Genomic DNA, 14999 nt, shown 5'->3' with positions numbered 1-14999 from the left:
GTCAGGGAAAGCAAATACTTTAGTTGGGGAATAATTAGGCCATATCTGATCAATATTACAATCGATCATAATTTTAACACATATTTAAACAACTACTCTGTGTTGGCATTGGAGATTTTTAAAAAAATGAGTAAATCCCAGTTTCTATAACCACCAAGCTGCTTTCTATCTTCTGAGATCCACTTTTGAAGCCTCCATATATGAGTGAGAACATGTGATATTTGACTCTCTGTGCCTGGCTTATTTCACTTAACAAAATAATCTCCAGTTCCATCCATATTGCTGCAAATGACAAGATTTCATTATTTTGGTGGCTGAATAATATTCCATTATATATATACTATATCGATATAGTGTATATATATACTATATCGATATAGTGTATATATATACTATATCGATATACTATATAGATATACTATATATATGTACTATATAGATATACTATATATATATATACATGCACCACATTTTCTTTATTTGAAGATAGAGAGTAGTTTGGTGGTTATCAGAGGCCAGGAAGGGTAGGGAGGTGGGAAGGATGAAGACAGGTTGATTAATGGGTACAAATATACAGGTAGGTAGAAGAAATAAGACCTACTGTTCAATAAATTAACAGAGTAACTATAGCAAACAACAATCCATTGTTATTTCAAAATAGCTAGTAAAGAATAATTTGAATATTCCCAGCATAAAGAAATCATAAATGTCCAAGGTGATGGATATCTCAATTATCCTGATTTGACTATTGCACATCATATGAATGTATCAAAATATCACGTACCCCAAAAGTATGTATATCTATTATGTAGCAATTTAAAATGTATATTTTTAAAAATGAATAAAGCTCAATTCTAGTCAGAAAGGAGTGGTATCTTTAATTCCTTTAGGTTTAAAAACATTAGTTAAAAAATGTTATAGGGAAGCTGGATATTCATCTGATCTCAAAATAACGTTTCACATATTACTTATTAATTGCAAAGGAGAAAATGTTCCTTTACATAAAGAGATCTTCTGGACATTGTCCATAAATAAAATTGATATCATGGGCTTCTTGACACAATGCATTGAGAAGGACACAGCATCATCTATGTAGTATTCCTGCCAAAAAAATGTTCAGTCTGAATTTATTAATCAGGAAACAAGTGGTTAAATCCAAATTGAAAGATATTCTGCAAAATAGTTGGTCTAGACTCTTCAAAAACATCAACATCCTGAAACACACAAAAAGGTTGAGCAACTACTCCAGATTAAAGGAGATTAAAGATATTTGACAACTAAATGCAAAGTGTGCTCCTTGATTAGATCTTGAATTAGAAGGAAAAACAGCTATAAAGGACATTATTGTGGTAATTGGAAAATTTTGAATAAACACTTTATATTAGATAATATTATTGTACCAATACTGAGGGTGATCATTGTATTGTGTTTAGGTAGGTGAATGTCCTCCTAATTCTTAATAAATATATGCAGCAATATTTAGGAATGAAATCTAGTATTACAGCCGACTCACAAATGATTTAGTGAAAAAAAAAAAAAAAGAATTAGTTGGCCACATACAGTAGCTCAGACCTGTAATCCCAGCACCTTGGGAGGCCGAGGCAAGAGGATTGCTTGAGCCCAGGAGTTCAACACCAGCCTGGGCAACATAGGGAGGCCCTGTCTCTACAAAAACAATTTAAAAGTTAGCCAGGCATGGTAGCATACACCTGTAGTCCCAGCTACTTGGGAGGCTGAGGTGGGAGGATTGCTTGGGCCCCAGAGGTCAAGGCTGCAGTGAGCCGTGATCATGCCACTGCAGTCCCTGGGTGACAGGGTAAGACCCTGTCTCAAAAATATATATATATATTATTTATATACACACACAGACATTCACACACACTGACAGTCTGCAGTCAGGAAGCCCTTCCATCACCACATGCCCCTACAGTTGAGTTTACAGAGGAGGAATGATGAAAGAAAACCAGGCCAATGCAGAGGGCAGGGTATGGCTGCATGCATCTCTCCTGCAAACCTGGAGGCAAGATGGCAACTTCAATCCTGCTACTTCCTATAACCTAGGGAAGGTTTGACTTCATCTTTTGAGCTCACCAGTTAAAGTGGGGGATACCAGTACCTCCTATATGGCACCTCCCTTCACTGTGCTGTGAAGGTTAAATGAGGCAGTAGGTATCAAGTCCTTACTAGCACACAATAGATGCTCAATTTGTTCCTTTGGAACTGAATTGGCTAGTATACTACTGATCAAGAAGGAGGATGAGGACTTCAGTGACTGTCAGGGGACTTGCATTCTGGAGGAGCGAGCGGCCAGTGTAGGCTGGAACCTTTGAGATGAAGATGTCTCTTGCTTCAAGTCTGGATAGAGATCGTCTTTTCAAGACAAAGCCTAATAATAGGTAGAATTGCTGAAGATGAGGAGTCACTGCTTACAAAGTGCTTTTCGCTCAATGAAATTATATATGTGAAACCTGCCTAGCAGGCACTTTCTCAAGTAGGTTTCACATATGTAATTTCACTGGATTCTCACAACAATCTTTGAGAGGTCAACACTTTATACATCTCATGGCTGAGAAACTGAATCTCAAATAGATTAAATGACTTGTCCAAGATCCCCCAACCAAGAAGTAGTTGGTCCCCACAAACCCAAGACTCCAAAGCCCATTCAGTCTGTCTACAACACTTCACTACTTCTGGAGAGGGGTAGTTCATGTGTCAGAAATGAGAATGAAGTGTGGCTAAGGCAGATAGACCATCTTAAAACCCATTATCAAGGAACTGGGCTGGCCACAAGCAATACTGGTGAATGAATAGTCCAATGACATCACAACAATAATAGTAATCATAATAATACCTAAAGTTTATTTATTTATTTATTTATTTTCCGAGACTGAGTCTTGCTCTGTCACCCAGGCTGGAGTGCAGTGGCGTGACCTCAGCTCACTTCAACCTCTGCTTCCTGGGTTCAAACAATTATCCTGCCTCACCCTCTCAAGTAGCTGAGATTACAGGTGCACGCCACAACGTCTGGCTAATTTTTGTATTTCTAGTAAAGATGGGGTTTCACCATGTTGGCCAGTCTGGTGTCCAACTCCTGACCTCGTGATCTGCCCTCCTCAGCCTCCCAAAGTGCTGGGATTATAGGCGTGAGCCACCGCGCCCAGCAATCATACCTAATATTTATTAACTGCCAAGATCCTACCATGAGTTGAGGGCTTTATATGCATGATCACATTTAATCTTTACAACAACCTTATGTGCTGGGTACCATTATTATAATTCTTACTTTCCAGATGAGGAAATTGAGGCTTAGAAAGTTTAAATAATTTGTGACCCAGTGAATCCAAATCTGCCTGAGCCCAGAGCTTGCACCCTTCTTATTGTACTTCCTTTCTTGGGGCAAGAGAGAAAGATGGCATTGATGTTAAGATAGAAGACCAGCCGAAGGAGAGTTTGGCAGAAGCAAAAAGACCAGGGAAGTGAAGGGTAGTGAGCCCAGGGGTAGTATTCTCTAGCCTGAGCTGGGGAGTGCTCCATAGGAGTGTACAAGTGTAAGCCTAACATTCATGTACCTTATGTACTTGTTTTTTATTTTTAATTTTTTTTCAAGACAGAGTCTCTCTTTGTCGCTCCAGCTGGAGTGTAGTAGTGCAATCTTGGCTCACTACAACCTCTGCCTCCTGGGTTCAAGTGTTTCTCCTACCTCAGAGGCACATGTCTACCTCCTATATAGACATGTGCCTATAATCCCAGGTGTGCCACACCCGACTAATTTCTGTACTTTTAGTAGAGACAGGGTTTCGCCATGTTGGCCAGGTTGGTCTTGAACTGACCTCAGTTGATCCGCCCACCTCACTCTCCCAAAGTGCTGGGATTTCAGGTGCGAGCCACTGTGCCCAGCCAGATTCATGCACTTTAATATAGGAATTCAATACTCTGATTAAACAAAGTTGAGAGAAGAAAGCCTGAAGGCCTATAGGAAGAAGGCAGAGGCACATCTGGAAATGAAAACAGAAAGGAAAGGGGGACGCAAGCACCTAGAGAGAAAGAGCAACGTTATCGTGAAGGCGGAAGCTTGGGAGGGAATAGAATCCAGCCCTGGAATTTCCAACATGGCAAAGAGGCATTGACTGGGCCAAGGAATAGGGAGAAGCGTTTTTCTCACCCTAAGTACTTTCCAATGTCCACCAATATGTGTCAACATTGGACATGTGTTCACTTACTTCATCTGGTACAAATTATTGGTGCCTCTGTGGTCAATATCATGGCAGAAAGCAGCAGCAAGCATGGCAAAGGCTTCGAGATCTGTGTAGTACTTCTTTAATCTTCCTGTCTAAAAAAATAACATATATATCTATAATTTATTTGAATTAATATATCTCTATACCAAGTGCAGCCTGCAATAGAGAATAGGCCCACTAGGTTTCCCGAGCAAGTTCACTTTATTTGTTGTGAGTATTGTAGTATTGTGGGTGAAGACTGAACCTTCCTTTAAGAAGGTAAGTGTGTGAATGTCTGAATGATCATCCCACCGGTGCTCAAGGATACTGGGACTCATCTGCAGCGGAGAGGGGTTTGTGCCCTGAATTTTTAAATTACTGATCTAAAATGATGGACCATACCTATTTCTCATCATGCTCAAATGGGAAATCTGCAGGTTTACAAGGATTTACAGCCCTCTGTACCTACCATCAGCAAAGTAAACATGGTCTGCCCCACGTTGAACCCATGCCGCCAATTGTGGTAAGTGACAGCTCGGTACCCTTTCCTCACAGTGTACATCCATCTGGTAAGAACCTAAAAGAAGATGACACCATTCAGACTTTGGAATAGAATTCTAAAGGTTAGAAGGTCTGTGGCAATCTTATCTAAAAAGATGTGTTGGTCTTGTTGACAGGGGTTAAGCTGATGTATTTAGAAAGTTAATAATAATTTAAAATTCAAACTGAGTCCATCTTTTGAACCACAGAAAACATCAGTGAAGCAGAGCCACAGAATCACACAGTATTTTAAATTAAATACCATCTGACCTCTACAGGTACTTTGAATTTCTCCACCACATTTATTTCAAAAAACAGTCGTATTCCACATTTAATCAATCCGTGCTCTGTAAGGGGGAAGTCACTGAAGCGGAATTCATACAGTTCTGCTGAGCGTGGGTCTGGCAAGTCCTCTTTCTGTTGAAATAAGGATGGGTTGTTTCAGATTACATTCATCTGTTTTCCCTTTCCACTCCCATAGCCAACATTGGGTGTAAACCAAAATTACAATAAAAGAACACAATGTGTGATTCACTGAACTACCATGTGCCAGGCACTGGATGATGCAGTTTGCACAGATTATCCTCACGGCAGGCCTACACGATTATCTCCATTTTACAGGTGATGAAACTGAGACTTGGCTATATTAAAGACTTTCTAAGTGATGGATTACCATTCTAAATCCAACTCCAGTAGCTCTTTTCTTTCTATGATGCAAAATAAAATGTTTAGTTACAAAAACCTTACTCATTTTTGATACTCAACTTTTTTTCTGTTCAAGAAATATTCAGTAAACAGTAAACGACTGCTTAATTCAATTCTCTTGAATTTTCTTTATGTGCTCAGTGACAGTTTCCCACTAGAATGTGAGCTCCCCGAGGGTGGGGATCATCTGCTTATTTGCTGCCATATCCCAAATCTGCAGGTCCTGTCCCATGAAGGTGCTCAGGAAATGCCTGTTGAATGAATGAGTGGATGGATAAACCAATGATTGCCCTGCAGTACATAGGTATACTTGCAGACATTTCATTTAACTCACATCTGGTTAGGATTTCGGATTATGTGAAAAAATAGCCAAGTAGACACATGGCATTGGTGCGACTTGAGAAATAAAAATATGGATCTTGCCCTTAACGAACTTAACTTATTAAAGTGGCTATAAAATATATACGAGTGAAAAGTAAGCACTTAGAATAATCAGAGAGTATGGCCAGTGCTCCATGCCGAGGGAAAAACTGAATGTCCTTGGACAGGTGGGGAAATTAAAGTAGGAGAGATGCTGGAGGGACATGCATGCAGCTGAGCTGGCAGAAGGAAGCGGAGAGACGATTCCATGTGGGTGAGAAAGTGCTAAGAGGCAGAAATTAGCAACAACTATGTGGGTCTACCAGACAGATCTGCAGGAGAGATTCAGTTCAATGGGTATTTATTTGAATGTGTAGTATGTCCTTACTAGTGCACTGAGGAGGACACAAACATAGGGAAAGGGAGGTCACTCCCCTTAGTAAGTTTAATGTTTTTCAGGGGACAGCCATGCTCTATTTACACAGATTTCAACACCGAATGGTATATAGCTATTTAAAACAAAATTACGGTTTCTGGTACCCCCAGCCCCTGAGCCTGGGCTGGCCCCTCACACTCTTGCACAGAACTGTTGCTACACCCAGAAAATCAGCTGAGCCTTCCCTGGAGGTAACACGAAAGTGCAGGCCTGGAGAGAGACTCAGGTACGTGAAGATGGACAAATAATTACGTAGCTGGGAAATGATGCCAGGATAATTTTGGAAAACTCCTCTGAAATATTTGTTACGTTCCTCAATTTTATGCAACAATGATTTGGGATTTGCCCTGAGTAGATTTTACATTCAAAATTGGCTGGTTTTTTAGGAAGTCTACTGGTTCTTTATCCACTTTATTGCTTCTACAACATAAGATCCTTCTTCCTTTAAATAAGAAATTAGAGAATTTCCAGTGACACGGATGTCAATAAAAGTTTTGTTTTCCAAGAAGATGCCTATTGTTGAGGGCAGGTGGGGAGAAGAAAGGGTGGTCTTCTGGGCCAGGCTGAGAGGATGGTGCCAAAGGGGGAGCCAAGCAAAATGGGAGAAAAGGGAACCTCAGATGACATGAAAACATGGGGGTGGGAAGTAAGCCCCAAAAAAGGGTCAAAGACCAACAGTCTTATGGTAGCAGAGCAAAGGCCCTGGGTGGGAGGACACAGCCCACAAAAGATGGAAAGGGAGAAGGTGAGATAGTCGATGTGTCTTAGTTTAGAAAGAACGCTCACATCACAGATCGGAAAGAGACGGCGGAAAACAGGTTATAGCAGTTAGTAAGGAAATTAAGTGTGATATTTCCATTTCAATCAGATGGAATTCAATCCTCTGAAATTCAAGGTCTTGGGGTCTTCGTAAATATCCCAGGATTTCATGGATTCCAGAAGAGCCACATTCTAGAAACAAGGGCTCCACCCTAATAGCAGGAATAAAACCAAAAAAGATCATCCCAAATGAAATCTAAAACAATTCTTTCACCTGCCAGAAGAAACTCTAAGGCTCTTTGCAGAAGGATAATATCACTCAGAGCCCCTACACGTTTTTATCTACAATATCTGATTTTTTATTTTAAAAGCATAAGGCATGCTTTAAAACAGGATCAAATGACTAGAACCCAGGTGTAAAAATAAACAGTACAATCAGATCTACAGGTGATTCTGGTATTAAGATGGGTACCTCAATACACATCAATACATTTATTAAAATACAGGGGAAAATAGTCAAAACAGATCAAATGATGAAAAGTTTTAACACAGAGTTAGAATCTTAACAAAATAATTAAATATACCTTCTAGAACTGAAAAAAATCTCTGAAATTAAGAACTTATTGAGTGAGTTTAACAGTTGATTGGGCACAACAAAAGACAGAATTAGTGAAGTGCAAAAGTTAATTTCAAAGAAAAATAATAGGGATGGCCTACTGGCAACAACAGGAAAGAATGGAGCCTTCAGACTCCAGAAGAGAAGCTAGAAATGGCAGGGGGTGCCAGTGCCTAGAAAGATCCATGCTCCACGCTAACTCTGTCATGTTCTCTGTGGTGGCCATGGTGTCATCCAAAGCTATTAAAATAAACTATGCCTTGATATCCCTAGATTCTGTGCCTGAAGTCCCCTAAGCAGTAGTCTAGGCTACCTACAATTGTAAATTATCTGTATGAATTGGACCAGAGGCGACAAAGATGAAGAAAAGCAGGGAATCAGAAGATCAATATTTAGAAGAATTTTTTCTTTTTAGCCTTGAGAAATATCAGGAAAGAGAAAACTCAACATTTACTTGAAAAACAAGAAAGCATGTCCTAATATATTATTGATTTATAATGCCTCTATTTAACAGGCATTAAGGTTAGAAAGAAAACACTTACCAAAATTGCAACAAGTTGTTTTTCTTCACAGTCGTCAATTATATCAACATTTAACTTCTCTTGAAATTTCTAAAATGTAAAAGCAATTGAGGTGTGAAATTCCTAAAGGAGAAGATTTCCATCTGATTCCTCTGCTATTACAATCTTAGTTAAGATATATTTAAAATATGTGGGAGGAAGAGGCGGGAAGATCCCTGGAGCCCAGGAGTTGGAAGATGCAGTGAGCGGCACCACTGCACTCCAGCCTAGGTGAGAGAGTGAGACCCCATCTCTAAAAATAAGTAAATAAATAAAATATACTACAATGAGTTCCATGGCAAAGATGCATTCTTTGTCATGGATACAAAGACCTATAGCACCTGATTATGAAGACTTTTTTCAAGAAATAATCTAATATATTTGATTTTTAAAATTCCCCCAAAATGATTACAGTAGCTGGTTTTTTTTAAAGAGGTGTGGGTTGTTTGCATGTAGGAAAGAAAAAATGAGTGGCTTACATTTATTTTTCTATTAGCTTATCACAGTTCCCTTCATTACCCCCAGATCTTCTCATCTTTAACATCTCAAACTGTCAAACTGAATTACACTCAAACCACTCGGCAAAACCAAAAACCAACATGCTCACCAAAACCAACCCACTCCAGCAAAACTACACAGACACACACACACACACACACACACACACACACACTCAGCCAGGGAAATAAAAGAAATAGAGATGGTGGGCACATGATATTTTCCCTTCATTCTGTGGTGATTAGAACATGGTTAGCAAATACCCACTTGCTCCCCCATCATCTATAAGGTTGGTCTTCGTGATGTGGCTTTCTTTGGCCAATGAGCATTTTGGTGAATGTGATGTGAGCGAAAACCTGAAGTATGCCTGCACAATTAGGTTTGCTCTCTTGCACTTCTGTCATCTCTGTGAGAAGGACATCTATCAGGTAGCTCCTGGTCCAAGAAGGATGAGAGACACATAGAGCAAACCAAATTCACAGCTTGGAGCCAAGTCCAGCCACTGTCAATCAAAGCCTGGTCAACCCACAAATGTGAGTGAGAGATAGAGGTTCATTACTGCATCACACTGAGGAGTTAGGGTTGTTGTTATGCAGCATTATATGACAATAGCTGACTGATATATTTCCCTTCCTAAAATATATATATATTTTTCTTGCTATAGCTCCCATAGCCCCAGGGCTGTTTTGAACAAAGTGCTATTCCAGCCAAGCAGCTGTACTTCCAGTAAGGGTCTCTGTACACTGGGCCATCCATGTCTTCTTCCAACCCCTCCTTCCCTGTCTCTCTCTCTCAGCTCAGGAGTAAACCATTTGCATTTGTCAGACCCCTGGGTAATTAGATGACTTCTAGAATATGTGGTTAGGTAACATCTTATGTCCACAGGACTGAATTTCCCACTTACCAAAATGGACTTAATTTCTTCAGGAGTGGCTTTGGTTTGGTTCATGAGCATTTCCTGAGCAATGTCCTTTCTGTTTTCTAGCTTATTCATCTTATCGTAGGTGTCAGTATTTAAAAGAGACCATCCAAGAAATTGTGTGAGAGTCTGAAACGGATAAAAGGTGATTCTAATTCTCTTCAGTGAAAGGAAAATTGGTTTAGAGGCAACAATCTGCACGCTTTTCTATCCATCTCCCTTCCATCATCAACCACCCCATTCCTTCTTTTAATTTAAGAAAAACATACTAATAATCAGCTTCAGACAATAAAACTGGCTGAATTATTGCTTTTTAAAGTGTACCATGCACCATGAATAGAAGAGGTGTTACCAACACCAGTATAGTCAAGCAGGACCTAAAAATTAGGCAGGGGGCTGGGCGTAAGAATAAGAATAAGAATGAGAGGGAACAGGAAGGAGGAGTGGGAGAAAGAAGAAGAAAATCCTCTTTCCTGTTTTCTGAGTATTATACCAAATTTTGGTTAAGCTAAAATTTTATACTTTGGTAGAAAATGTTGCAGTTTATAGAAGTCAGGAAATAGAAACGACAAAATAACAACATATTGGTTACAGCTATGTGTGACTCATGTCTTAATGGCCCTTCAAAATATCATTCCAGAATAACAAATAATTACGTGCCCTCTCTTATTTTGTGAATTGCATTGACTTCCATTATCTTATTATTGCACTTGCCTCGGTAATGTATTCATCATGCTCATCGAAAGGTTTTCCATCCTTCCTGTTGTAAAATGTAGCCACTCCCACAATATCTTCTTTCTTGTTGACAATAGGCAGGGACAAAACATTCTTAATGACCCAACCAGTTTCGTCTACAGGTCCTTTCTACAAACGAGAAGGGACCTCAAGTTATTTTTTTGCCTTTTTGTTTTGAAATAATCATAGATTCACAGGATATTACAAAAGAAATGTACAGAGAGATTTCAGGTACCCTTCACCCAGTTTCACACAATGGTAATGATGGTTAGACAACTACAATACATTTTCTACTGTCTTGTGTAACTATAGTACAATATCGAAACCAGAAAACAGACATTGTATGATCCAGAGCTGATTTGGATTTTACCAAGATTTGTATGCAGTTACTTTTGCACATATATGTGTGTGTATACATATAGTTTTATGCAAATTTATCCCTTGTGTAGATTTTCAACCACCATTAGAATCAAGATACAACACTATTCCATCACTACAAGACTGTCCTGTACTCCTCCCTTCTAGCTACCACCCAACCACCTGTCACTTAGTTTATTTTTAATTTAAAGAAAAAGGCTGGGCACAGTGGCTGGAGCCTGTAATCCCAGCACTTTGGGAGGCAGATCACCTAAGGTCAGGAGCTCGAGACCAGCCTGGTCAACATGGTGAAACCCCATCTCTACCAAAAATACAAAAATTAGCCAGGCGTGATGGTGGGCACCTGTAATCCCAGCTACTTGGGAGGCTGAGGCAGGAGAATTGCTTGAACCCAGGAGGCAGAGGCTGCAGTGAGCCAAGACCGTGCCACTGCACTCCAGCCTGGGCAGCAGAGTGAAATTCCATCTCAAAAAAAAAGAAAGAGTAATCTTTTGGTGTTAGATGTGCAATTCCTACTTTGTGTCAGAACATGGCTAGGACCATACAGCCATTATATGTACTCTAGCACATCCAATAGCGTGAACTAGAACCAAGTGTCTGTTTTCTGACAATTCTAACCTTTTCCCTTTCTTTCCCAAGCCCGAGTGATGGGAAGTGCTTCTTACCACTATGTTACCTCACTGTTCCCTTTACACTTTTTCTGTCTTCTAACACCTGTTTAGCTAATTCCTTAAATAAAATTCTCCCGTTAAAATACTAGTGTGGTTTTTGTTTTTCTGACTGATCCATGAAGATAGTCTTTCATTCTGTGGTGTGTTGAATTGAGTAAACATTTGTCAAGCCTCTGTGGTATGCCAGGAACTGGGGCAGTTGCTGAAGGTACAAAGAATAAATCACAGGCCTTGCCCTCAAGACGCTTAGGGTCTAGTCGAGGGATGCAGGCACAAAAGTTTAGGAGTGTTTCTCAAAGTGTGGTCCAAGGACCATGTGTAACAGATTTGTTTTAGTTTGTTTAATTTTTTTTTTTTTTTTTGAGACAGGGTCTCACTGTGTCACCCAGGCTGGAGTACAACAGCACAATCTTGGCTCACTGCAACCTCTGCCTCCCAGGTTCAAGTGATTCTCCTGCCTCAGCCTCACGAGTAGCTGGGATTACAAGCATGCCCCACCAAGCCTGGCTAATTTTTGTATTTTTAGTAAAGATGAGGTTTTACCATGTTGGCCAGGCTGATCTTGAACTCCTGACCTCAAGTGATCCGCCCGCCTCAGCCTCCCAAAGTGCTGGGATTACAGGCGTGAGTCACTACGCCCAGCCTGGGCATGCATCTTCAATAAGCTTCCCAGGTAATTCTGATGCCCTCTGAAGTTTGAGAACCATGATGTAGCATTTGCACAGTATGTAGCTAAGGCAAAGATAGACAAGCACTCAACACACCACATTATTTGTTCTTGAAGACTTCCCTTGGCTTACTTAGTCATCCTTACAGGCCCCTGTTAAGTCTTGGCTCTCCCATGAAGCCTTTCTAATTTTTCTAACTCATAAAGAACTTTTCTGTTTTGGAATTCCAACTGCACTTATAGCCTGAACCACAATTTAACATTTAGACTGAGCATGTAATAAGTGCTCAATCTAAGTAACTTGTTACTACTCTATGTAGTCATTATACATGGAATGAAAAGCAGAGGAACCAAACCTCAACATCTGTCTCCTGACGGCCAAAGCTTTAGAAAAAGGATGCAGTGCATAGTGCTTGCAAAGCCTGCATCTTTGAAAAACAATAAGAAGTATTTATGTACTTACACCATCATACGAACCAAGGACAAAATCAGTAATAGAAAATATATCACATGCGTGTGAAAGAACTTCATGCGTATTTGTTAAAGCTCCCAAAATAAGCTTTGCTGACTGCTTCTCAGTGTTTCAGGAAATATTCATTTGCTACCAGTTCATATTCTTGTGCTTTGCCATTAGTTAGAGCTTACTGACAGACAAGTGACAGAAGGAAGCCAAGGTTTAAGAAAAATTAGTAGGACAAAAAACTGAGGAAATTCTATACACTTTTCCTCCTGTGAATTAGGACCACTTTAATTGATGTTAAAGGAAGACCCCTTAGTCCACTTCGAGGAACCCTATGGCAGGCAGAACAATGGCCCCCAAAGATGTCTATATCCTAATCTCTGGAACCTGTGAATATGTTATCTCACACAACACAGGGGAACTAAGGTTGCAGATAGAATGATGGTTGCTAATTAGCTGGCCTTAAGATGGGGAAATTAGCCTGGATGTTCCAGGTGGACCCAATGTAATTACAAGGATCCTTAAAAGTAGAAGAGAGGTTAGAATCAGAATGGGAGAAGGAGCTATGATGACAAAAGCAAGGTCAGAGTGATGGTGCTGCTGGCTCTGCCAGGGGAAGGGTCACCAGGCAAGGAAGGCAGGCGGCCCTGAGAAGCTGGAAAAGGCAAGGAGATGAATTATCCCCAGAGCCTCCAGAAAGCAAGAGTCCCACCAGCGCCGTGATTTTAGCCCAAGAAGACTCATTTTGGAATTCTGACCTCCCGAACTGTGAGATAATACATTTCGTGTGGTTTTAAACCACTCAGTGGCAATTCGTGACAGCAGCAATAGGAAATGAATCCATTATGCCCCCAAGAAACATAGTGTGAGAACCACTGCCTTTGCAGGTTTGCTCTGATGGCAGTTCTTTTTATATCATTGGCTTGTCTATCAAACTTCTCAGGTGCAAAAAGGAATCGTAAGAATCAGGGTGGGGCCTGAGCAGGGAGAGACAGAATCAGAAGACGGAGCACAAAAGGAGGGTGGTGGTTTGGGGAGGGCGGTCACCCGTCCTAGTCCGCTGTGCGGAATGATGCACAGGTGATGCCATTGAGGAGCAGTGGGGAGGGAGGCTGTGGGTGCTGAGAGAGACATCAGACAGAGATGCAGTCCCGACCCTTTGCAAAGGAGAAACGGAAGGATGGAAGGTTGAGGGGAGCCCCTTAGACCACCGTGCTGTTCTGAAACTGTTTGCAGAGCTGTTAGGCATTCCTAGGGCCCAAGCTGCCTGGCAGGGGATCTGGCTGTCTTCCAGGAGCAGGCCTGCTTTACTGTCCCTGCCACACTTAGTTACCAATTGGGAGTGGCCTGTGGAGCGTGTGGCCTCAGCACAGATGTGACCATGGATTTCAGGCCAGCAGCCATTGCACGGCTACACTTCCCACAGGTGGAGATCTGAGAAGCACATTTTCATGGGCACCACAATGATGTTTCCCAGAGAACTGGGAAATCCCTGTAGCCTGGAGGTTTATCCCACACTGGGGACTCCCCAAGGCCCCAGGGAGGCCCCAGGCCTCCTCTCTGCCCAGGCCATGAGAGCACATCAGAGCAGTAGCTGCAGTGGAGCACGAGAGAAAGCAAAGGGCCTCACATTTCAGAGCAGCCTGCGTTCTCCTGGGCCAGCTCCATTCCCACTCCCTGTTTAGACAATGACTGCTTAAGGTTCAGACTCTAGAAAATCATTGTCCCCCTTTTGCTGGCATGCATCCTATTCTGACATCCACCTGCCATAAATATAGGGGTCAGGCCTGGGCACAGCATGGTCACAAATAAGCTTCAATTGCAAGGAGGAAGGAGCTAGAGCAGCCATATGGTGTTTACATGTTTTCCACGTCAATCAGCAAAGGGAGGAGCAGGCAGATGCACGTAACGAAGCAAGTGTGTACAGCTTTCCCCAAGGTGTGGTGTGGTTCTGCCGCTAAGGTGGCACGCTGCAGCCTGGGGAAGGCTGGCTTTTCCTAAAAGGCAGAGATGGGGCTCTGTATGTGAGAGAGACAGAAAAACAGACCCCAACGGTACCCACCGGGGAGGGCAGTCTCTATTTGTGACTGAGATCAGGGCTCTAAGGGGATGTTTTTTTAAATACAGGACACAGAATAACAAGTGCCCAGAGGCAGAAAATAAGAGGCTGTGGAGCCAAATGCCAGTTTATCTCTAACAGTCAGGTTGGGAGGAGGTGACAGGTGGGGAGTGGGTGGCAGAGATGACAGGTGAGGAGGGATGGGCAGGTAGAGAAGGGAGTGGCAGAGATGACAGGTGGGGGGTGACAGTTGGGGACAGGGTGGTGAAGATGACAGGCTGGCCCTTCTGGTGGGCTGGATGAACTCGGGGGGCAGGGAGGGATCAACTCGGGTCTGCAGCCAGGTTCCAGCAGGAAGCCCTGATGGGGAGAAGTGGGTCAGCTAGAGTAGCACATACAGAAGCTGATTCCTGGGAGCA

General features: G+C 41.7%; 1 protein-coding gene across 1 annotated transcript in view; it reads right to left on the bottom strand.

The window, feature by feature from the left end:
- Positions 1-14999, bottom strand: part of PDE6C (phosphodiesterase 6C) — a 55338-nt gene that overhangs the window by 22857 nt on the left and 17482 nt on the right. Inside the window, exons 9-14 of the mRNA XM_019035646.4 lie at positions 10325-10474; positions 9596-9739; positions 8176-8244; positions 5028-5174; positions 4687-4794; positions 4221-4330 (exon numbers count right to left, since the gene is read on the bottom strand). Coding sequence (XP_018891191.3) covers positions 4221-4330; positions 4687-4794; positions 5028-5174; positions 8176-8244; positions 9596-9739; positions 10325-10474 — 728 coding nt within the window. The remainder of the gene's footprint in view (positions 1-4220; positions 4331-4686; positions 4795-5027; positions 5175-8175; positions 8245-9595; positions 9740-10324; positions 10475-14999) is intronic.

Source organism: Gorilla gorilla, chromosome 8 (assembly GCF_029281585.2).
Source record: "Gorilla gorilla gorilla isolate KB3781 chromosome 8, NHGRI_mGorGor1-v2.1_pri, whole genome shotgun sequence".
In the NCBI taxonomy this organism is placed as follows: domain Eukaryota; kingdom Metazoa; phylum Chordata; class Mammalia; order Primates; family Hominidae; genus Gorilla; species Gorilla gorilla.
Note: the sequence above shows the minus strand (reverse complement) of the source record. Positions and strands in the feature narration are given on the sequence as shown.